The sequence below is a fragment of the Monodelphis domestica genome, chromosome 1 (genome assembly GCF_027887165.1).
Source record: "Monodelphis domestica isolate mMonDom1 chromosome 1, mMonDom1.pri, whole genome shotgun sequence".
NCBI classification, from domain to species: Eukaryota; Metazoa; Chordata; class Mammalia; order Didelphimorphia; family Didelphidae; genus Monodelphis; species Monodelphis domestica.
This window is the reverse complement of record NC_077227.1, coordinates 665,167,051-665,192,948: the sequence shown is the minus strand read 5'-3', so window position 1 is coordinate 665,192,948 and position 25,898 is coordinate 665,167,051. Positions and strand designations below refer to the sequence as shown.

The 25,898-nt window shown below is 37.2% G+C and overlaps 1 protein-coding gene across 3 annotated transcripts in view; it reads right to left on the bottom strand.

Annotated features, from left to right (window-relative positions):
• Positions 1-25,898, bottom strand: part of THADA (THADA armadillo repeat containing) — a 449,835-nt gene that overhangs the window by 178,731 nt on the left and 245,206 nt on the right. For all 3 annotated transcript variants that reach the window (XM_056822946.1, XM_056823050.1, XM_056823006.1), the window contains one exon: positions 24,105-24,273. In XM_056822946.1, coding sequence (XP_056678924.1) covers positions 24,105-24,273 — 169 coding nt within the window. The remainder of the gene's footprint in view (positions 1-24,104; positions 24,274-25,898) is intronic.

Here is a 25,898-nt window from a genome sequence, read left to right as displayed (position 1 = left end):
TTTATCATAGAGAAGGGAGGCTACAGGAATGGAATATTGCACATGAATGGTGTGATAGTTGGTACTGCTTAGCTGAATTTTTTATTTTTGTTTTTTAATATGCTATAGGAAATGGTTCATTGGAGAGGGGGAAAGGATGGGGCATAATCAGAAATGAAACTTATGTAACAAAAATCATCAAAAGAACTAAAACAAACAAACAAAAAACAAAACAAAAAACTCCCATAGCTTCTTAACTCGACAAACAGATGTCTCATATGTTTGGATAAAGTCAATTTTTCAATGAATTGATCTGAAATTACATTAGAAACAGAAGAAATAACGTTTTATACATCCTAAAAGCAGAGACAAAAGCATCAGATCTGTACCCTATAAACAGATTCAATATGATAAGCAAAACTATCTTGCAATTTACAAAAAATAAATACAGCAACCCTCTTCCCCTCCAACCCACCCCCCAAAAAACCCCCCAGGATTCCTCATAAACAAAACTTGTCTTCCAGTTTACAAAAAATAAAGACAGGGAAAAAAAGGATTAAGATTTAAATGGTGAATGAGGGAAAAAATGTCAACTAGCAGTTTAAAAATGTTAATTACACTAATCTCTTTGAAGATTAGTAAAGCTGATAGAATTTCTGGCACTTAGAGATCTTCAAAGTCACAACAAAAAGGTCTTAAGCTTCTGGTATGAAAAAAAAATATCCACACAACCATCTAAGCTCCCCTTTTTAGAAATGCCAGGATTTCCCCAAATGTTAGTGTTCCCATCCTCCCCCACTGGAAATTTCCCTTACTGAGATTAATGAGCATGAAAATTAAATTAAAAAAGGCATTCAGTTTATCCAGTATGAGAGAACACACACACACACACACACACACACACACACACACACAGAGTCCTTTTTGGAGGAAATATCAGTTCTCACAAAATGCTATGTTTTCCACCTTTTTGGAAATTCTTCTTACTGAGTTTAATGAAGATGTCACACATCACAAAACCACCACAATTAATAAAGAATCACACCTATCGAAGCCTGTAAAATGTTTATCTACTACAGGCCCAAGTCTCCCTGTATATATGCAAGGCCACTATCAGCTATCAGATGTGCCAAACACAAAAACCATAAAAGGAGAAAAGAAGAAAATCATGGGATCTTTAGACTAGAAGGGCCTTTGTTGCTTTCAGTTGTGTCTGACTTTTCATGAATCAATGGGCCACAGCTATTCATGGGATTTTCTTGGCAAAGATATTGCAGTGATTTGCCATTTTCTTCTCTAACAGAGTGACTGGATCCTTTCTTGAGACAAGCAGAGGTTAAGTGACTTGTCCTAGGTCATACCGCTAGGAAGTTTTTTGAGGTCAGATCTGAACTCAGGCTTGTTTGCCTCTGGGTCTAGCACTCTAACCACTGAGCAACCTAGTTACCTCCTAGAGTATTTTAGAGATTGTGTGGTCCTGCTTCTTTGCCTGAACAAAGAGGACATTGAGATCTGAAAAGGTTGAGTGTTTTACCCAAGATTATATAGACTGTATTAAAAGTCAGGTCCTCTTGAGCTCAAATCCAACATTCTTCCTATTATACCATGCCTCTTGAGGGAAATAGTCATTTATTTGGGGACCATAAGCAACCATGAAAAAAAATTAAAAGTTAGATTTCTTGAAGGCAGAGCCAAGATGACAGCTTAATAGCAGCAAAATCAGAAATCACTCTGACAGTCCTTCCAACCAATCTTTAAAAAGAGCCTCAAAAAGACAGGAGGCAAAATCCAACAAGCAAGACAGAGTGAGGGGACTCTCCCACCAAACACAACTTGAAAGGTCAATAGAAAGAGTTGATTTTTCACAGGATAAGTGGGAACCAGAATCAAAACTACACTCAGAAAAATAGAGGGCTAACCATCCCCTCATCTATTGTACCAGGGTCCGAGACTGGGCAGAGGCCAACTTTGGGATCCCAGGACCAGGATACACCACCGCCAACACAGAATGACACACCCATCCCTTGAAGTCCTAGACCCTGGTACCAGTCCACAGTGAGGCCCAGAAATCCCCAGTGTTGGGCCCTTTCAAGCCTGCTCTGCTGTGGTGAAGATCTCTCCCCAGGGCAAAACAGCTCAGAGTACTGAGTCCTGCAAGCCAGCAGCAGAGGAGACAGAAGCAGCAGCATTCAGAACTCCCAGTCCACAGGCAAAAAAAAAAAAGGCTAGGAAAGTGAGCAAACAGGAAAAGAAACACCTAACTCTAGAAAATTTCTATGGAGACAAAGAACAAAGCAGAGAATCAATAAGGGATGGTGAAATCCAAGTAATCACATGTAAAACTTCAAAGAAAAATTGAAATTGGTCTCAAGCACTAGAAGAATTAAAAAAGGAATTAAAAATGGGAAGAAAAATGAGAAAGTAATGAAAGTAATGCAAAAAGAAAATAGCTTAAAAAACAAAATTGGTCAACTGGAAAAAGAGGTGCAAAAATCCAATGAAGAAAAGAGTTCCATGAAAAGTAGAATGGAGAGGATCAAAAGGTCATGGAAGAAATTAAATCTTTAAAAATTAGAATTGGGAAAATAGAAGATAATGACTTCATGAAATATCAAGAAATGATAAAACAAAATCAAAAGAATGAAAAATAATAGATTCAGAGAGACAATTTAAGTATTATTGGACTATCTGAAAGTCATGACCAAAAAAAAAAAAGCCTAGAAATCATATTACAAGAAGTTATCAAAGAAAATTGCCCTGATATTCTTGAACAAGAGAATAAAATAGAAATTGAAAGAGTCCACAGATCACCTCCTACAATAAATCCCCAAATGAAAAAAAGTTAAAGGTTATATAAAACCATATTTCAAAAGCTGGTATAGGGGTAGCTAGGTGACTCCATAGATAGATAGCCCGACCCAGAGACAGGAGGTCCTGAGTTCAAATCTGGCCCTTAGGCAAGTCACTTAAACCTCATTGCCTTGCCTTTACTGTTCTTTTGCCTTGGAACCAATACATAGTATTAATTCTAAGAAAGAAGATAGGCGTTTAAATTTTTAAAATTCATTTTATTATTGTTAAAATTGGTATTAACTGAGTATAACTAAAAGATCCACCTCCCCAAATATTTTCCCTATGATGAACTGCTTCTCATGTCTGAAATTCTGAAGATACACAGTATTGATTCCAAGATGGAAGGTAAAGATTAAAAAAAAAAAGAACTTGGGGGCATAAGGTGAAAAAGAGGTATGGTGTCATGGGGGAAAGGGAAAAGAAATCACTTCAGGTAGGGCACCAAGCTGGAAGACTGGGGGCCATATACAGGGCAGTGGAATTAGGGGAGGGACGGAGGTCAGTAATTTTGCCTAAGGTCATCTCTTGTGATATCTGCATTTTGTTATGAGAGACGGTTTTCCGGGATCTGTTTCTTGGCTCTAAATGTTTAAGTTGATCCCAAAGCCTTGGGAATAGCCACCATCTTGGCCAGTGCTGTCAGCCTGAGATAGACATCTGGACATGTTTCTCCAATTCAAGGACTAATAATAATGAAGGGTCGAAGGCAGCAAATGAAGTAGTACGGTGGTAAAAGCACAGGCTCTAGAGTCAGGAGACTTGGGTATCAGAGGACCTACCTGTGATCCTAGGTTTGCCTCAGTTTCCTCATCTGAAGAAGTGGGAGAAAGAAAGGCAAATCACTTTTGTATCTTTGCCAAGAAAACCCCAAACAGAGTCACAAAGTGTTGGACTTAATTGAAAATGATTGATGAAAATGGCTATCTATGATTCTGGTGATTGGTGATTCATTTTTACCTCCTTGGGCCTGAGGTTCTTCATCTATAAAAGGAGGGAATGGGTGAAATAGCTGAGGACTCCTCAAATTCTAGATTTATAAAACCCGAGCAGAGTATAAAGTTTTTGTTCCTTTGGCTGTGCCAGATCCAAGAGCTACTCTGAATTTGGCTTCTCTGAATTTATTCTTATATGATGTGATTCTTCCTTTGAATCAGAGAAATTATATGAATATAACAGAATGGCTGATGAATTAACCATCCAAAAGTCAGGAGGAAAAAAAAAACTACCCCAAGATTTCATGAGAGCCTAGAAAGTCTCCAAACCAGTTTCCAAATATGCCTTTTAACTAAGTCAATTAATTCTCCAGAGCATTCATTCCATGTCCATTCATCAAGAGACACAGAAAAAAATATCAAGGAAACCCAGCCATGTTATCATTGCTCCAGACATCATAAGTTTTTAATTTCCTGATTTTTATTAACTTAAAATTTCTCAATCTTAGTCTTGTTATTACAAACACAAGCTAAGGTTCCATCTTAATGTTTGCTCTTATTCTTTTCTCCAAAAAAAATGGTAAAGAAAAATATATGGAAGGATCACTTGGTCACTCCTTAAAGTTGAAAGTGATGATGGCGTCATCATTTTAAGAGTCTTTATTTTTGCATGTTCTGATATTTTCAAGTCAAGATTAAAATTAAAACTGGATTTCTATAGGCTCTCACTTTTGAAATACACACATAACAAATAAGCCTCATTTTTCTTATTACAATTACTCCAAACATGATACCTACCATCTACTGCTAATGCCCTCAAGCTAGCCAATTGATTTTCCAGTCTCTTAATGTCTGAATTGGGGGGGGGCACCTTTTATTTAATTAAAAATTAAAATCCAGATGTCCTGGAGTCATGTTCTCAGTGAGTTTCATGGTCCCAGAAAGTGTGTCATACCCTCCCCCACCACAATAAATGTAGCAAGCAACAGCAGAATGGCTCTCCTCAGCAACTAATTTCATTTTCACACACAAAAAAAATGGAAAATTTTTATTTTCAGATGTTTCTGTGGGTAAAACAGATTATGCCCTCAGTTTTGATTTTGTTCCCTGGGGACTGGCAGTGTTGGGGTGGTGAATTGTTAGTTTCATTTGGTGAGTTGCACAAGTGGATTAGGGGCGATGGCAGGGACATGAAAGCAAGTGAAAAAAAGGCAAGGTTTTAAAGGTGAATCTACTTAAGCATTCATAGCACTTCTTCTGCAAAAAAACATTCTTTCCTTTGTGATGTTCAGTTCTGAGTCTCATATTTCCCCTCTTATTCTACCCTAATCCTCAGCATATTGCCTTAAGGTCTGTTTAGGGACAATTTGTTCCTAGGTCAGGAATGATTTTTTTTTTTCATGACCATTTCTCTAGCATTAATAACTAAAATAGTTGCATCACACCTGCATCCAGGGCAAGATGGTGCTCTATCCCAAAGGGACTGGATGATCCATTCTGGAAGGCCAGTGGGCAAGCAACGAAATACAAGTAGTTTATGAAAAACTAAGATGCATTCCAAAATAGAGGAAGGGTTAATTCATTAAAGATTTTTTACTTAATATTTCCTTAAGTCTATTGCCTCATTTCATTTGTCCCTTTTTGATAGCTGCCAATTGGCCTAACTATGTGACGTGAATATGGGATTAACTCCCCCCCTCCCCATTTTTAGATTCAATCATGAGAAGCATATACACCCCACTTATCCTTAAGTATGGGGAGGTCTGTGACTCACATGTGTGAAAGTGGGTGACAAATCAGAAACCACTGACTGCCCCCTGGGCAGTTCTAAGAAAATTTATAGACTATAATTTGTACACGTAAAGTGGGAGGAAGGCACAGGAAGTGACAAAAAGAATGGTTTTTAAAAGTGGCAAGAACTTCCTGTGAGGCTGTCTTGTGCCTTCAACTTGACCCTGAAGGAGCTTAGGAACCTCGGACTACTCTTGAATTTTCTATTAGAACTACCACATGGGTGAGTGAAAAAGACTGACCCTTTTTCCTGCCTTTCTGGAGGTACTAGTCTCTGGACAGGCCCCTTGTCTTAGAGAAGGCCTTGTGTCTAAAACCCTTGCTTAATTTACCTCTGGTCCTCCTTTGCTGAGGCCTCTTAAGTCCTGCCTGGTTTGGACCAGGCCAGAGTAAATATCTATTCTCTATGATTTTCTTACTTTCATCCTTTCACCTTTTGTAAATATATTACCATAAAAAATAATTTGGAATTGAGTAATAATTTCTGGTGACCACATTCTTAAATATCTTATCCAACCCTTTAATTTTAACCTCTTACATTCTGGTCCTTACAATGAACACAATAACATTTTTCTTAAAGTTTACTGCGTTCTCATTGACCAGAATCACAGTTTTGGTTTTACCAGTGAGAACCAATGGAAAGGGACTTTAGGATTCTTTATATGTGGTCTCAAAAAAAAATCTCATCACAAAAGACAACCAGAGATACCTCAGCTTCTTATAGGAATCTTCTGTGAAGTGTAAGGATGATGATGATAATGATTTTTAAACCCTTTTCCTGTCTGTGTAGCAACTCTAAGACAGAAGGCAAGGGCTAGGCAAATGGGCTTAAGTAGTTTATCCAGGGTCACATGGCTAGGAAATATCTGAGGACAGATTTGAATCAAGGTCCTCCTGACTACAGGCCTAGCACTCTATCCATTGGGTCATCTAACTGCCCCCAAAGTGTAATTATTATTAATAGTCAAGTGGTCATGGAATAATTTCTAAAACATAAAAAAATAAGTATCTAAATTTGTCTTAAATCTAAATTTAGTTAGGAAAGGCAAGGTTTCCTCAACAAAAAGTAAATTCTCTGTGCAGGGAGAATGGAAATTCAATTTTCTCTTCTTTAAAAAAAATTTTCATTGGGGGTGGAGCCAAGATGGTGGCTTAGTAGTAGTGAAACCTGAAACCTCTCTGACAATCTTTCCAAGCCAATCTTCAAAAGGGTCTCAGAACAACAAGTCAAAAACCAATAGCAAGAAGGTGTGAGGGGGCTCTTCCACCAAACACAACTTATACAACTTGAAAGGTAGGCAGAAAGAATTGCTTTTCATAGGATAAATGGGAACTTGAAGCAAAACTACACACAGAGGAATACAGGGCTGGCCATTCCCCCACCTGTTGTACCAGGATCTGAGACTGGGGAGAGGCCAACTTTGGGATCCCAGGACCAGGATACACCACCAACAACACAGAACCTTACACCCATCCCTTGAAGTCCCAGGTGCTGGCACCAGCCCAAAGTGAGGACCAAAAGACCTGAGCATTTGGCCTTTTCAAGCCTGCTCTGCTGTGGTGAAGACCTAGCCCCAGGGTAAAGCAGAGGGCTGAGCCCTGCAAGCCATTAGCAGGGGAGACAGAATCAGCATTCAGGTCTCCCAGTCCAGAGGGGGGAAAATGGCTGGGAAAATGAGCAGACAGCAAAAGAAAGTCCTAACCCTAGAAAATTTCTAGGGCAACAAACAGCAAAGCAGAGAATCAATAGGGGATGGTGAGATCTAAGCAACCACATGTAAAATTACAAAGAAAAATAGAAATTAGTCTCAAGCACTAGACGAATTCAGAAAGGAATTAAAAAATCAAATAAGACAGGTTGTATAAAAATGGGAAAAAGAAATAAAAACAATGCAAAAAGAAAATAACAGATTAAAAAGCAAAACTGGTCAACTGGAAAAAGGAGACACAAAAATCCAATGATGAAAAGAGCTCCATGAAAAGTAAAATGGACCAAATGGAAAAGGATCAAAAAGTCATGGGAGAAATTCAGTTTTTTAAAATTAGAATTGGGCAAATAGAAGCTAATGACTTCACAAAACATCAAGAAATAATAAAACAAAATCAAAAGAATGAAAAACTAGAAGAAAATATGAAATATCCCACTGAAAAAACAAAACCAAATGAAACAACTGACCTGGAAAATAGATCCAGGAGAGACAATTTAGGAATTATTAGACTACCTGAATGTCATGACCAAAACAAAAAATCTTAAATAAGAAATTATCCATGAAGACTGCCTTGATATTGTTGAACAAAAGGGTAAATAGAAATTGAAAGAATCCACAGATCACTTCCTGCAATAAATCCCCAAATGACAACTTCCAGGAATGTTGTAGCTAAGTTCAAATGCACCCAGAATAAGAAGAAAATACTGCAAGCAGTCAGAAAGAAATGATTCAGATATGATAGAGCTCCAATAAGGAGTTCATATCATCTGGCAGCTTCCACATTGAAGGACTGGAAGGCTTTGAATATGATGTTCTAGAAGGCAAGGGGACTGGGTTTATAACGAAGGATCAATTACCCATCAAAATTTACTATATTATTTTAGGGGAAAGTATGGTCATTTAATAAAATAGAAGGTTTCCAAGTGTTCCTGAAGAAAATTCTAGACTTAAATAGAAAATATGATGACCAAATACAAAATTCAAGAGAAGCATAAAAAGGTAAATAAGAAAGATAAAAAATTTAAGGGCTTCAATAAGGTCAAATTCTCTCCCTCCCTCCTATCCCTCCTCCATTTATTGAGAAGGCAAGCAACATGACACTAATTACAATGTGAAATCATACAAAACACATGTCCATTTTAGTCATTTTGTAAAAAGAAAAAAGTGAGAAAAATAAATTGACAAAAATTATATTTCAATCAGTACTCAGAGTACCATCAGGTCTTTCTCTGGAAGTGGTTAGCATTTTTTATCATGAGAGCTTTGGAATTCTTGAACACTGTAGCTATGTCTTTCACAGTTGTTCATCATTACAATTTGCTATTACTATGTACAAATATTCTTCTTGTTCTGCTCATTTTACTCTGCATCAGTTCACATGAGTTTTCCCAGGTTTTTCTGAAACTATTCTCCTCATGCTTTCTTAAAGCACAATAATGTTCCATCATTTATCAGAACCAAAACTTGAGCTCAAGTCATCTTGTCTTCAATTCTGATCTTCTATCCACCATGGAAACATCTTTAAGAACTGAGTACTGGGGGGCAGATGGGTGGCTCAGTGGATTCAGAGCCAGGACTAGAGATGGGAGGTCCTAGGTTCAAATCTGGCCTCAGACACTTCCCAGCTGTGTGACTGTGGGTAAGTTACTTGACCCCCATTGCCTAGCCCTTACCGCTCTTCTATTGATTCCAAGACAGAAGGTAAGGGTTTAAAAAAGAAGAAAAAAAAAACCAAACCCGAGTACTGGATATTGTAAAGTAATGTTGACAGACATCATTAATCTTCTACACACCAACTTCAATCTGCAGCAAATCTGCAATGATCTGCTACAAAACATCATTTTTGTCCAGTTAGTCATTCAAAACCCTCAATGGCTCCTTAATGCTTGCAGGATAACAACCACATTCAAGGTTCTCCATAAGTTGCCCATAACTTATCTTCCCAATCAAATCTGCCATTCTTTCTTGATATACTTACTCTTGAGTCCCTCCACTCATTGTTTCATTTTTCACCACCCCTTCCCCACATACCCTACTTAATTCCTCCTCTATGTCTTTATATATTCTGTTTCCTAATCCCACAACACTCTCACCTTCACCCTCAGCAACTGAACTTTTAAGACTCCTCATCCCTTTAAAGGGAAGTTAGATGGTTCAGTGGATAGAGTGCTGAGCCTGGAGTCAAGAAGCCCTGAAATCAAATCTTGTCTCAGATGCTTACTGGTTGTGCATGAACAACTTGTCACTATACCTCTGTCTGCCTTAATCCACTAGAGAAGGAAATGGCAAACCATTCTGATATCTTTGCCCAAAAAACCTCATGGACATGCTCCACAGTGCCACAAAGAGTTGGATATGACCGAATGCCTGCACAACTTCCCTTTAAAAGTTTTTTCTGACCACAGTATTCTTTCCCTTTTTCTTTTACCTTCTTTCAAATTTTATTCACTGTACCATTCCTTTGATACCTCATATATTTTGATATGATGCATGTTATCTGTGTACTTATTCTCTCTGCCAGTGCTGATGGCAAGCAATCTTTCCATGCCTTTTTATCTTGTGCTGTTTTAACTCATGTCTCTTCAATATATAGAAGGAGTCCCTCTGCTTCTTTTAACATCTTGGTGGGATGGAGGAACTAATGTAGTTACCTAGGATTTCCATTTGTTGTCTTGGAAAAAATCATATTAAGTGTCAAAGTCTAGATACCTCAAACCTGAACCTTCTAATAGTTTGTGTGGGATTTAAATTAATATCAATAACTCCAAGTATTATATTTTATAAAGTTTATTAGTAAATCACTTGAAGTAGAAAGAAAATAAACTAAAAGAAATAGAAGCTTCAACTTAATCATTAACAAAAATAAACCATGTGAGTAAAACTTTCCAACCTCTCACCTCACACCACTTCCACACAGCACTATCAGGAGAAGAGAGGGAGAGAGGCGGGGTTACACAAAGCTTATATCCTTCCTACATCAGCATGTAACATGAGAAGGAAAATGGGATGCTGGGAAATGAAGTCCAAAGGAGCAGGTTCTAATTACATATCTGTCTTCATCAAAAGACTTTACTGTTACTTGGCCTAGACTCATTCCATGATGTTTTGCATAATCTCACTCCCTCTTACTTTCCTTACAATATCAATGTGATATTGAACCAGAGAATGATAAAAAACAAATGCCTAATCCAACTCCATATGTTTATTCCCTCTTTCCCTTCTAATTCAGCAATACTCTCCCCTTTTCTTTTCTTTCCCTTTCTCTAGCTCCCTTTCTCTCCCTCTCCATTCCTCCCTCCCTCTCTCTCTTTCTCTCTCCCTCCCTTTCTCTCCCTCTCCATTTCTCTGTCTCTGTCTGTCTGTCTGTCTGTCTCTCTCTCTCTCTCTCTCTCACACACACACACACACACACATACACTCTAAGGCCTGTGCCTATCACTGTGCCTTCTATAACATCTTCACTAAATTCTCTTGCTCCTTCCATCTTCTAACACTCACTGAGACCTGGCTCCCTTGATGTCACCCTACATCCCTGGCCATCCTTTTCAGCACTGGATGTTCTTTAACTCATACTCTGTGACTCACTGATTGTGTGGGTGGTGGAGAGTGGGAAACCATAGCCCTGGATCTTACTTCTGACATCCAAATCCTTTAGCTCCTACTCATATGTTACTGAACACAATTGGAGAAAATCATGAAACCTTGTTGAGTGGGTTCACAACACATTTATGGCAACTAATTTCATTGACATCCTCACTTCTCACACCATGAAGACAGTCCTATGAATCCTCCCTAAATGATTCCCTAGTCCACTCAGAACAGACTGTTCTAAATGTTTTCTTCTCCCTTCCATCTCATTCAACATCCTTCTTCTCCTAAGCTTAAGACCCCTCCTTATACTTTAACCAAAAACAAAAACAAAAAACAAAAAAACCCAAGACCATTTGTCAAGGACTCCCTCTTCTCTCTTCTTCCTCGTTTGATATATCACTCTGAAGTCAAACCCCTTTGCACAAAGCAGTTGATCCCAACCACTCATATTTCCCCCCCAGTAAATTGTTCCCACTATCATCTCTATTCTCCTCTAATCTTTAATCTCTCCCTAGTTACTAGTTCCTTACCTTTTGTCTATAAACATCCTTGTCTATCAAATCCTTAAAAACAAAACAAAACAAAACAAACCTTCCCTAGGTCCCTCCATGACACTTAGGATGATGTTCTTTTTCCTAATTTGCTTAATGTTAGTTAATTTTAATTTAATTAATCTAAATTTAATTAATTAAATTAAAATTTTAACTTATTTAATAAAATTAATTAATTTTAATTAATCCCTATAGAAAAGTCAGATGAGTTATACCCAATCCCTGACTCCTATTGTCCATAAATTTATTGGAATATGTGTTAAATAATCTCCCGAGTACACAATGACTTAAATTGCAAGTAAGTGGGATTCTGATTAAAAGCTCCATTAGAATTATTTTTTGTATATTCATATACTCCTTGAATACTGCAAATATTTCCTTACACATAACAAATGTTGATCTTTTTGCAGTTGAATTTGTTTTTAAACTTTCTTTTAGTTTCCATGCACACCTGAATTCCAAAACACATTTCCATTGAACATGTCTTCTATTCAATTGTCTGAGCTTTCATCCATAGTGAAAGAGTTATAACTTTTTTGTTTGTTGTTCTTTATATCCCCTCAGTAATTAATACTTGGATATCTGGCCTGAGTAAACATAAGTTATAGCCAAATGGGACCCAATGTGGTGAGGGTGGAGGAGGAAAGGAAATGGGAAAAAAAGCTTTTTGAAGGAATTGTTCACTAGACTTTTGGTCAATGTTTAATATGTTACTGGCATCAAAACAGACTGGTAACAAATACTTCTAACTAGAAAGAAAGGATCACACGCGAGTTGTTGACTGAACATTATAAATGACTAGCTCATAAATAAAGATTATCACATTATCAGATTAAGAATTTAATATACTACAACAAGTATTACATTCATTCTGCCAGATGGAATATTTTGTTTTCAATAAGATCAACACAAGGCTGAATAAATTCAGTGCCCAAGTTTTTGGGCATCTAAAATCAACTAAATTCCAGGATCTTTCATTTTGGTGGGATGAAAAGGTGGATCTCTATTGAACTTCCATGTGGATAACTACAAATGAGGAACTTTAGGACTTAGAATGAGTCTTTTCCAGCTTGGAATTTCCCCACCCCTCAGTTGCCTTCATTGTGCCCTTCCTACCATCCTAAACAAAAGCTAAATCATCAGATAAGAATCTTCTGTAGTCCTAAAGGGTCAAAAGTGTGTAGAATGGAGACAAAGCTATGGTCACATTATCTTGCTCAAACAAGACCTCTAATTACAAACTCTGGGTTCACTGGCTTTCCTCAACCCTGCTCTACCTCCTGGCTTTCCTGGCTTCCTGAAAGTTGCAGCTAACGTCCTACCATCTGCAAGAAGCTTTCCCCAATTCTCTTTCATCTTAGTGCCTTCCCTCTGAGATTACCTCCATTTATCATAAAGATAGATAAATAGATGGATAGGCTGATAAATGATAGATATCTTAGTACTTTCCCTCTGAGACTACCCTTATTTATCATATTATATAGATATACATATATATTCAAAATGAACATAGCCCCATTGGACTCTGAGTTCCTGGAGAGCAAGAACCTCTTTTTTCTATCTCCAGCACTTAGTACAGTGCCTGGCACAGAGCAGGCACTAAATAAATTCTAGATCACTGACCAGCTTTCTCCATTAACATTTGTATAATTTGCCTTAGTTAACAGTATCAGCTATTAGAGAAAAGGAATTCTTATTCGCTAATTGATCAACAGAACCCATTGAGGCTCCTTGAATAAGGCAAACTTGAAACATTTTTGAGTGATGCTGTATGAACCCTGTAGAGCTCTCTTTCCATAGAAGACTATCTTTCCAAAAGGTATACTTCAAGACAGCTTTGATGCTAAATTTTTCTTTTATTGATGATAACTCAATCCACTTTAATGGGTTGGAGAACTCTCATTGTTAAGTTGATTTAGCCATTTAAATTTCTTGCCTTGTACATTAAGCTAGGAAAGCGACATTGAATGTGTTCCAGTGAAAATGGACATAAAGGGTAGTGGGAAACTAAGCTTTGTTTAGGAGGTAATTAGAAGTGATTGAATATTTTTGGTCAATGAAGTAAAATTCAGGTTTGTGCTTAAGAAGATTAATCGAGAGCAAATATATAATTGATAAGTTAGAAAAAGCAGAAGTTGGAAGAGGGGAAAGAGAGACACTATTGCAATAATCCAGGTCAAAGTTGAATAAGAAAGGAAAGGATGGATTCCAAAACCAAAGTAAAGGAAAAACGAATGGTTCTTGATGATTTCAGCAAGCCCACATCTCTACTAATGCAGAGAACTTAAACTTAGACAGCAGAAAAAGAAGAAACTATAAAACTATTTATCTTCTTTCTTCCTTTTGTTTCCTCCCCCTTTTTTTAGGGATGACTTTTTGACTTTACATCATACTAACTGATAGATGTTGGTCCATCCCTACACATGCACACACGACCCCCACATTAAACACTGACTTTTAGCAAAAGAAAACCAACTGACACAGTATGTGTGAAAAGCTCTCCAAGACTCTGCATTCTTAGACTCCCACTGCATTAATATGGTTTAAATACAAGTAATGAATATTAATTAGCATTTTATGGGAGCAGCCAGGTAGCACAGTGGATCGAACCCTGGGCCTCAAGTCAGGAAGATGGGTCTTTCTGAGTTCAAATCTGGCCTCAGACACTTATTAGCCGTGGGACCCTGGGCAAGTCACTTAACTCTGACTTAGTTTCCTCATCTGTAAAATGAACTAGAGAAGGAAATGGCAAACTACTCCAGGATTCACGAAATCCTAAGTGAAGTCACAAAGAGTGTAACAAAATTGAAAAATGATTGAACAACAATAAATATGAGTCTTGAATGTGTCTTGGTAGGTAAAGTTCCAAGTATGCATATGTAATTATTTTGAATGGAATTTCTCTTATTTCCTACTTTTTGTTAGTATTACATAGAAATGTCATTGATATTTGCAAAATTGTGTTTTATCCTACTAGTTTACAGAAGCTAATTTCTGTGTAGTAGATAGACAGCATTTACTATCTACAGCATTCCTATCTATTATCTACTAGTTAGCGAGAATTGAATTCAAATCCTACTGCTGACATAAACTAGTTTTGGGTCCTTCTGAGGCAAGTCATTTAGCCTCTTAGTTCTCAGAGGTAATTCTCTAAGACTAAAACCTGCAAAGTACTAAGCTGCATTTCTTTACCTTCCCTATACTAAGGAAATCAAAGGTTCATATTTCAATTTCCCCTTTCCTAAGGTATCTGGAATCATTTTTCTTCTAGCATTTAAGTTTTATCTTGGCTACCTGCAATATTTGTTGTTTGACATTAAGTTCTAAAATTTGTCTACATAATTTTTGGTGAGTTAAACATAGGGCTTCTTTGTGTAGTGTTTTATAGATTCTATTTAACTGCACTTTGTCATTTGCTCCCAATACCTATGAGCTTCCCCTAAGATTTTTGGAACTATAGCCGTCCATATTACTTATAGTATGTTTTCCTGTGAGATTATCTCTTTGCACTCTATTTTCAAGTTCAGTATTGGTTTCTAGGGCACCTTTGGTCTTCCTCTACTATCTTTTGATTTTAATTATTTTATTATATACAACATATCAATTACATTAATTATTAATATATAATTAATTATTAATGTATTATTAATAATAAATATCAATATAACAATAACATATTAATATATGTTAGTTTTCCTTTTGCCTTTCTCTTTTTATCTTTTAATTTTGTTGCTCTTTTCTCCTCCCAGAGGATCTATCATTTTGGGGAATATCTCTGCTTCTTGTTCTAAATTTTTCATTATTTTTAAATTCCTTCCTTGACAGCCCTTTTTTTTTTAACCCTTGACGTCTCCACTTATTTCATTTATCTTTTAAAAATTTTTAAATTGTGCTTTGGAACCATTTTGGAAGTGCTGGGATCCACTTCATTGCCAATAGAATGGGAAGAGGAGGGAGCACCAATTGTCTCACTCTCTTTTGAGGATTTTTTTCTTTTGTTCACTAAAAGTTAACTGTGTTAGTTTGTTTTCTAGATATTTTTTCCCCTCATTTTTCTTCCTCCAATTTTTGTCAATTTTCTAAAACGTCTTTCCTGTAATTAAGCTCTTACTGGAATTATTATCCCTACTGTACTAGTCAGAACTGAAATGAGTCTATTGTGCCTCTCCCCATCTACTGATGTATGTTCTCTGGTCTCTCCAAAGAACTCAAGGTATGTAACTACTAAACTATTAGGGTAACTATATGACTCAAATGGGCAGCTCACTGGCACAGTGGATAGAGTGCCAGGCCTGGAGTTCAAATCTGGCCTCAGATATTTTCTAGCTGTGTGACCTTGGGCTTATCACGTCACCCCATCTGCCTCAGTTTCCTCATTTGTAAAATGAACTGGAGAAGGAAATAATACACTACTCCACTGTCTTTGCCAAGAAAAATGCCAAATGGTGTCAGGAAGAGTTGGATGCAACGGCAATAACTGGAAACCAAATACGACTTGAGGCCACAAGCTGATCCTAAGATTTTCTATTTTCTCTCCCAAGTCCAATACATCTGAGGCTTTCCACCTGACATCCTTCAAGTGGCCTCCACTGCAAGAGCTCCTTTTCAGTGATTTCTCAGGCCAATACTGTGGAGACATTCATTGGTTTCTAGCCTTCTCTTTTGCCTTGACCAATGGTAGCCATGGTTCTTGGTCCTGGACTACCTCATCTTGTTTCTGGTTCTCAGTTCTATCTTGACAACTTGACCAGTTCCCTGGCTCTTTTTTTAAAAATCCTTATCTTCTGTTTTAGAATTAATACAAATACTGGTTCCTTGGCAGAAGAGCAGTAAGAATTAGACAATGGGAGCAAAATGACATGCCCAGGGTCACACAGCTAGGAAGTATCCAAGACCAAATTTGAACCTAAGCCCTCCTGACTCCAGACTTGGCACTATAACCATTGGGCCACCCACGCTGTCCACTCCCTAGGTCTTTTCCCAATTTATACTCCTGGTCTTTGATTTCTTACATATTAAATGGTATTTATACCACCGACCTAGAGTCTAGCAGAAGGTATATCCATCGTGGTCAATGACATCAAGCTTAGTCTTCAGGAAATGATCTGTTACTATCTGAAAAGTTCATAAAAATTGCTAAAAGAGTTATTTTCTGGTGGTCAGACTTCTGTTGAGGAGGCTCTCTGTCCTTACTTTGTTTGTCTGTATCTGATTTTGACTCCTTTTTTTTTTAAGCACAGAAACTTTCAGGTTTACTTCTCTAAAAAGAGATGCAAAGCTTGTCCCCAGAACCGAAATCCTTTCTAGCTTGGCAGAAACTTCCCAAACCTCTATAATCCTGGCCCTGCCTTTGAGAACCTCCATGTCTAGTGTTCTTAACTTTTTTGGGTCACAGACCCTTTTGGCAGTCTGATAAAGCCTATGGGCTTTCCACGATAATGTTTTTAAATGCCTAAAATAAAATACACAGGATTACAATGGCAACTGTTTATAATGAAATACAGCTATCAAAATACAAGGTATCCCCAAAGTCTTATTCAGTTTTAAGTTTTAATAGCTATGAAAGCTATTCATTAAGGCTATTAAACTCTACCATAGCTATTAAGGCTTTAAAATGAACTGAGACTTTTGGGACAATCTGTATTTTTTTTTAAAAAGGTTAACAATCCAAGGTTAAAAATCACTGCTCTGTTGCATAAAACTTCAGCTTAGAGAAGACATGGTGATGGAGATAGATAATCAAAAAGAAAGGGGGTAGCTATATAGCTCAGTGGATGAAGAGGCAGATTTGGAAATGGGAGGTCCTAGGTTCAAATCTGGCCTCAGATACTTCCCAGCTGTGTGACCCTGGGCAAGTCACTTGACCCCCATTGTCTAAGTCCTTACTGCTCTTCTGCCTTAGAACCAATACATGGTATCAATTCTAAGATGGAAGGTAAGGGTTAAAAAAAAAAAGGAAAGAGGCAGCTGGGTAGCTCAGTGGATAAAGAGCTAGGCTTGGAGACAGGAGATCCTGGATTCAATCTCTGGCCTCAGAAACTTCCTAGCTATGTGACCCTGGGCAAGTCACTTAACCCCTATTGCCTAGCCCTTACCACTCTTCTGCCTTAGAACCAATAAACAGTATTTATTCTAAGATGAAAGATAAGGGTTTAAGAAAAAAAAAAGGAAGAAAGGAGAGACATATATGTATGAGTTTTTATGTAAATATGCACACACACATATATATTTTAAATATGTCTAGAGATATCAAAATGTGGGGGAAGGGGAGGGATCAGAAAGAATCTTTCCTCATATTTGCCATCAAGCCTTTTACTCAATGCAGGAGACTTCTTTTGAATTCAAATATGATTCCTTCCTCTTGAGCAATAAGTAACCTAGTAACATAAATCCCTAACATGAAGAGTTTTGGCAATAAAAACAGACTGCTAATTCTACTTAAAAGGCATCATAACCTTGCCAGTGTTGTCGTAAAATGAGGTAATGTCCATGAAGCTTAATGAGCCTTTCTTTGAAATTGTACATTATTTACCACCAGCTCACATGAACTTGCTGCATAATCTCACCTTTTCTAAAATGTGTTACTTCAATTTCAATGGTACAATTATGAAACCTTTTTTAATGTTTAAAAAATGAATCCCACATGTTCTTATTTTTTTGCATGTCCTACAATTTCAGTCTGTTTTCCACATTCCCAGAAAAATTAGGAGATAAGCACATTTCTTGTTTTCAAGGTATACTACTTTAGAAATACTCTAGAGTTTGATTTATACGGGTAAACATTTTTTCATGGAAGTCAAAATGTGAAACTCAAGAAAATGTTCTATTAAAGAATTTGTTATTCTGGTTAGAAAAGGATTGCCTGCTTCTTAAAAACTAACAGTTTTCTGTTTACATAGCTGGCTATGAATGTCCCTCCTGGTGAGATTCCTGTTCTTTTCCATACTGAACATAACCTTTGCAGGTGTGGAGCCTAAACCAAACTTCAAAGGTAGCCAACCCTGCAAGGAAAAGCAATATGCCTCTATCTTCCCTTCTGTTCCTGGGCATAGGCTTCTCCCCACTCCTGGAGGCACTCTCAGCTCAGCTCAGCTCTTTAGAGCCTTCTCTTCCTTCCCGTCTGAGCTCGGGTGTTCCCTTCTTTGTGAGGTCTCATCTAATCCTGCTTTCCCCCTCAGCAGAGACTATTCTCTCCCTTCTCACATTTTTCTTGAGTATTTAGACTGGATTTCTCATTTGCCTCCATCGCATTCAACTTATACAGAAACCCCTCTACTCAATTTGTAATTCCTCAGAGGCAGGAGCTAGGCCATTTTTCATCATAGAATCCATAATACCTATCAAATTATCTTGCGTGATTTATTTATTTATTATTTATTTATATATAATTTATTATAATTAAAAATTTAAGTTCCTTACCACCTCTTCAACTTTAAAATCTTCTCTTCTTCCATTTATGCCACAAAGAACAAGAAAGAGGACCAAAAAAAATTATAATATTTGTGACTTCTGAATGTGTAGGCATCAAAGTATTTTCCACTTGTCTGTGATTTTATTTCATTTTTCCAGATGGAGTCCACTAATTGTCATAAGGATAGTACTAACCACCATAACTGTATAACCACTGTATTCCGTCCTTGTCAGAGCTCATCTAGAATGTTGGGCTCAATTCCGGGCGCCATGGTTTTAAAAAGAACATTGGACTCTACTCAGAGGGCAACCAAGATGGTGCAGGCTCTTGGTCTCTCCTGTGTGAGGATATGGGATGCAGGATGTTCAGCCTTGAGAAGCATGGGGATGGGTGGGAGGATCACGATACTATGGTGGTCCGTATTTCAAGATCTCAAAGCATTGCTATAGGAATACTGGGGTTAAAAGATGGGTCTCGAAACACTCGAAACACTCGAAACCCAATCTTTGAAGATGTGGAGTCCAAACTAACTTCAAAGATAGCTTGGAAGGTAAGGCAATCCAGAGTTTTCCCTGACTTTTATGGAATTCTGGGCCCAACTTATCCACATTCATTCTCCATACTTACTATTTGTCCAAGATATACATATGAATAGATCAACTTTTTTAAGTTGTCCATCCAGCTGCATTTCATAGTCTAGACAATGGGCAATCACAGACTTTGGGAGTTGGAAAGGACTCCAATGGCACTCTAGTCTTAATCATACACAACTCATATGATAAGTGAACGTCAAACCTGTTTGAAAAATTACAGTAAGGGTCAACTCACCACCTCTAAAGCCAATCCCATTTTTGAGTACCGAACGCCATAATATACCCCTGAGTCTTCTCTTGTCTTTTTCTTCTCTCTCTTTTTTAAAACCCTCAACTTCCATCTTAGAATCAATGCTAAGTATTGGTCCCAACACAGAAGAGTTGTACGGGCTAGGCCATTGGGATTAAGTGACTTGCCCAGGGTCACACATCTAAAGGGTGTCTGAGGCCAGACCTGAACCCAAGACTTCCCATCTCTAGGCCTGGCTAGCTTCCCCTGAGCTTTCTCTTTTCCAGATGAAATATACCCAGTTTCTTCCACTATTCCTCATTTATGACAAGGTCTTGAGGCTCTTCACCATCAAGGTTTCCTAGTACTCTTCTCAATTCTCTCTAGCCTGCTAATGCCCTTAAACTGAATTAAAAACAGTATTTCCATACTGGAATCTTTTCTAGTATGCAAGTCATTCAGAACTTATATGTTCCTGGCTCAAAAGTCACCTTCATGTCATGATGAGGCACTAGAGTAGACCAGCATTTGGGAAAAACTAATAATATGATAAAATAATTATTATAATTATATGTAATACATTATAACATGTAATAGAAATATATTTCTATATATTATTATTTTAATATAATTATATGAGATATATTAATATATTTTATTTATTGATTGATAAATATATAACAAATAAAATATGAATGATAATATGAATATGGGTATAAAAATATAAAAAAAATAGAACAATTATCCCATATGGATTCAGTCCTTTTTAACTTCTCCAAATTTTTTTTATTGTGGTTATTTCTCATTTATCAAATCATGAGGATTCATTCATGTGTAACACAGAGGCAGATTTATAAACTATGATGCCTCAGTACTACTGTTGACTTGTTCCCAAAATGTTGGCAGAATTTTGAATAACAGGTGCCCATAGTTCCTGCGGAGTAACTAGGAGAGAGCCTCATTTATTCAAGGGATTAAATATTGAAGAAGTTAGCCTCTACTTCCTGTGACTACACCAAACTTTTAGTCCTTTGCTACCTTCCAAGTCCATAGCTAATGCAGTATATATTTATGTACATATCACAGCTCGGTGGAGAAAGCCCTCATTCAGAACGTCCTAATGGCCGATCTTCACCAGGACCTGTGCTATTATCCCATTCCCATCACACAGTGTAGATTTTAGAGTTTCAAAGTCCTCTCTGTAATCAGTACTAATGAGAATTCCTTTCCTCCTTCAAAGAAGTAGAAGAGCCACAATGGTGGACTAGAAATACTTTGAATGGCACTTTCCTTCTCTGGATCTTAATATCCTCATCAAAAAAAAAAAAAACCAGGATGAGAATAGGGAAGGAGTAAAGGCTAGAAAAGGGCTAAGGAAAAAATGAAAATGCTTAAACTTCCCAGGAGAAACTTCACACTGGGCTACCACCATAACTTAACCAAGTATAAAATAGAATTTTGTTTAATATGGGTTCATCTCAGGAAAAATTCATTACCAGAAGTACCAGATGGATCGAGTTAAAGCACAGACCAAGCCAATAATCCAACAAGAATTTCTTAAGTGGTTGTTATTTTTTAAGTGTCAGGAACTTTGTTGAGCGATAGGGATATACAAACAAGGTCAAAATAAGTCCTTGTCCTCAAGGAGCTCACTATCTTCATGTTTTTTGGTTTAGTTTAGTTTTTTAATTTCCATTTTGGCCATATTGTGGAAGAAGATACATTAAAAAAAGAAGAAAACAAAGTGAAAAAGTGTACTCCAATATGCACTCAGACTCTCAGGTTCTTTAGGTTTGTAAGTCTTTCAGAATTGTCTTGGATCACTGTATTGCTGAAAATAGCTAAGTCATTCGTAGTTGATCATTGCATAATATTGCTGTTACTATGTACAATATTCTCCTGGTTTTGAAGGAGCTCACAATCTAATGGGGGAAACTACATGCAAAACACTAAATACATACAAGTTATAGACAGCGTGAAGCCCTCTTTTGCCTCAGTTTCTTCATCTGTAAAATGAGATGGAAAAAGGAATGGGAAACTGCTCTAGTATCTTTGTCAAGAAAACCCCAAATGGGATCACAAAGAGTCAGACATGACTAAAAATGACTGAACAGCAAAAACATCAACAAATCAGAGGAAATCTCAGAGAGAAGATACCAGTGGACTCACTTAAAACAGTTAGTAGGCATGAACTGAGAGGACAGCGCTATAGCAAGGCTATATTATATATATAAATATATATATAATAAAAAATAAAAAAGATTAATATTAAAAATATATATATATGCTTTAAAGTTAGTTTTATTTATATTACTATAAATGCCAATTTCCACAGGTCACCTTCTAAACCTCAAAACTCCTTTGATTTAAAAATAATCCCTATGAAATGAGAAGTTAGGAGGAGGCAAATTAGGGGATGGGAAATATTTAAACCACCATAGCAATATAGTTGAATACAAAGGCCAAAGGAAGAGTCAAGACATCTCTCTTAAGATTTTTTAGCCCAATCCTACAGGAAGAGCAGGAATATGTCAAGTCCATTAACTTTCCATTTGCTTTTCTTAGAACTGGTAAATAAAAATCATAAAAGGACCATAAAACACACATTCAAAAATATTTTAGGTTCCTCTTATGCTATGAAGACGGAAATAGGAGAATACAAGTTTGATTTTTACATCTGTGTGTTTCATGGCTTACTGCCTCAGGGTAAACACTCTCAGATGTATATAAGAAGTTGAAATTCCTTGGGCCAAATTCTCATCCCAGAGATGATCCTCACAGTTTTACATCTAATAAGAAGCTACCCTGACTGCCCTACAGACATGCCAATCTGATAGAAAGAAAAGAATTTGTCCAGTTATGAGTTAAATAAATTAGAATGTGAGGCTAAGCCAAAAAAATATAAAAATTAGTACAAATGAGTGATCTGACAGGATCTCTTAACAAGAAGAGGTGTCAACAGTGGATGACACCAAAAGCCATTCCCTAACAAATAGCAAATAACAAAAAGCAAAGTAATGAAATAATTAAGTGAAAAGTAAATACAAATACATTTTAAAATAGTAAATTGTAAAAGTCATGTGAAAACATGATCCAGATAACTAAATAGTTAAGAGATATGAAAATCTGAACAGAGGAAGTTGGAAGGAAGTTTGATTTAGCTGACATGAGACAAAAGAAGAAAAGAAGAAGTTGCACCCAGTTTGACAATCACAAGATTTCCTCATGAAGTCAAAAGCTTCTCCATTACACCTTGAGAAAAGAAGAAAAGGCATCTAAAGGCATCTATAGTCCAGACATGGGAAATTGGTCTGATGAGTTAACAGTGAAAGCTGGGAATGCACTCCAAACACTCTTTTCTTTTCTTTTTTCTTAAAAACAAAAACAAAACCCCCTTTTTGTTTTAGTGACAATTTTCAAGACAGAAGAGGGATAAAGGCTAGGCAATCAGAATTAAGTGTCTTGCCCAGGGCGACACATTTAGAAAATATTTAGGGTTAGATTTAAATGCAGATACTCCCAACTCCAAGCCTGGCTCTCTATCTACTGTGTTACCCATCTGCCCCTAAACAGGCTACTTTCCCCTAGTAACTCACTATGCATCTGTCATTCATTAATTTTCCTAAAATGCTTTTGAATCTATATTTTTAATTTCTACTATCCTCCAAAAGTAGTATAAGTTTGCTAAACGTGGTGGCTAAGGTAATAATTTCCATTATCCTAAATTTATCTTGCTTGAGCATCTATTGGTCTAGCGTTCTATGATTTGGCAAGTGTGAAGCAGAAATGAGGAGGAGACCTAGGCTCTAACCAGTGCTTTGCCATGTATGACAATGTAAGTCATTCCATCTATAAAATGAAGAGTTTTGTACTTCATTGAAGACACCATCCAACTCTAACAGACAATGATTTGTCTTCTATCCCCTACTTGACTTTGGGAATTTTGATTATATCTCCTGTCAGCTTCGTTCCACAGTAAAGAGTTCTAATCTTTTTAGTCTATAACTACATAACATCCCTTCCATAAGGAGGAGCATTTCAGCTTCCTGTCTTGGGGTTTTTGTCAATACCATTGAGTCTTTCCTGAGGTGTGTCAACCAACCACACTGGCCCAGGGTATCCTAGGAAGGAGCATACCACAGTTTTATAAGGAAAGGAGAATTATTTTCTGATAACAAGAAACTGTTTGTATTGACCTTCCTAGTCAGACTGGCACATAAATCTGTTGCTTTTCAATGACAATATTTCTGTTCTTGATTCCCAATATTTAATAAAAGATGAAGCATCTTTTTTACTTAGAATAATTAAGGTTGGCAGGGCATGTAGTCATCAACAGTGGCTGAAAGGGGAGAGGTTATATAAGCATCAGTTTTACTGGAGAATTAAGGAAGATGGATGAATTTGGGTTCAGCCTACTCCATGGCAAGTTCTAGAAATACTCTGGGTCAAATTTTCTATTACTTACCTGCAAAAGCATCCCATGAACATGGTTCTGTCGAATACACAGGTCTGTACAATTGGGTAGTTCACATAATAGAGACCGAATAGTATTTGGTATCTGGTCAATCATGACAAATGGGACCAAGGCCCGGGCCGCCATTTCCCTGGACCGGTAGACAGCAGAATGACCACACCTAAAAAAAGAAGAAAAATGCACTGTTATTCATCAATCACCTCCACACCCACTGTATGCCCATGATGTGTGTGTCCTTAGTTTCATCTCAATTGGGCTGGGAATGCCAGGGGCTAGGGTGGCATCTATTTTCCTTCTTGGTACCACACCTACTTTAATTCTAGCACTTCATGAAACATGCATTTCCATATCTATGATTATCAATGAGGACTCTGTATTCATTATTTAAATTAAAGTAATTTGATTTTGTGGAAAATGGACTGGATTTGGTATTGAATCTTGACTCCACTGGATTTGGTATTGAATCTTGACTGTAACACCTAATATATATAAGTGATATTGGACTACCAAACATTTCTAGTTTCCTTACCTATAAAATAAAAGGATTTCACTTGCTGACCTAAAAGGTCCTTCTAGCTCTAAATCTGTGATCCAAAGATATGTTCTATCACTATTATCAAAAGGGATAAAGATGAACTCTCCCCTTGTCTATAGTTAAGGGAGTCCACAAATCACTTAACTAGTTCACAACCCCAAAGGCTGCAAGCACTGCCCAACCTTGGGCAGTACTGGGTAAATTGAAGGACTGCAATTAGTTTCTGTAAAGAGGGGGAGAAACAGGAAATGATGTGGAAAATGGGGTATAAAAAGAGACCAACATGGTCTGGGACACCATTCCTTTCCTGGCATTTGGAGAGATTGGCTGCAATTCCTGCCTTAGCTTTGGAGGAGACTTTTCCCTTTTCCCCTGGATCCTGCTTTGGTTTGCTGGGTGAGTGGCTCGAGCTGTAGAGGAGGCTGCGCTGGTGGGCTTCTGGCTGAAGGCTCCATGCAGAGATCAAGATTGAGGAAGCCTCCTCTTGGGATGCTGAACCAGACTTCACTTTCCCCAGAAGCTCTCAGGTCTGACAGGCTTGTCAAGAATCTGTCTCTTTATCTACATTTCCCACTTTCACTCTTTCCACCTCTTTGCAAATAAAAGCTGCTAAAAGTCATTTTGACTTAAGCTATAATATTTTAAAATTGGTGACCATAATATATTATAGCTCTCTTATTGAGTCAAAAACCCCAATTTTAATCCTTACAACAGAAAAGAGATTGAGAGAATGAAAACTATCAATTAATAGTTTATGTGTTAGCACGCTGGAGATAAGTGCCAACACTAATACCAATCAACAGACTTTTTGTTGAACATCACAGGGGTTAGATAGATTCTGAGATGATTTTATCCACTTCCATGCTGTTGGGCAGACCACATCCAGGCATTCTTGAAATAAATGATCTATGAGAGGGAATGTAGCATAATGTAAGCTCTTTGAGGGCAGGCCCTCTTTGTTGTGGTTTTTTATTTTTGTCTTGGCATCTTCAGATTCTGGATTGCTTGTTAAAGGAATAAATGGTAAAATTGTGGACAAGCATCACCTCAGAAACTTAGTAAAGAATGAAAGTCAATAGACAAGACAGAAGGGTAATGGAAATATTGAGAATACGCCAACTTTATGGGATTATAGCCATGATCATGTACCATAGAATCATCCACAAATAGTATTTATTACCTGACGGAGAAATTCAGTATTGCAAATTCTGGAGAAGGCTGGAGAACAACTAGTTGTGACAAAATCATAA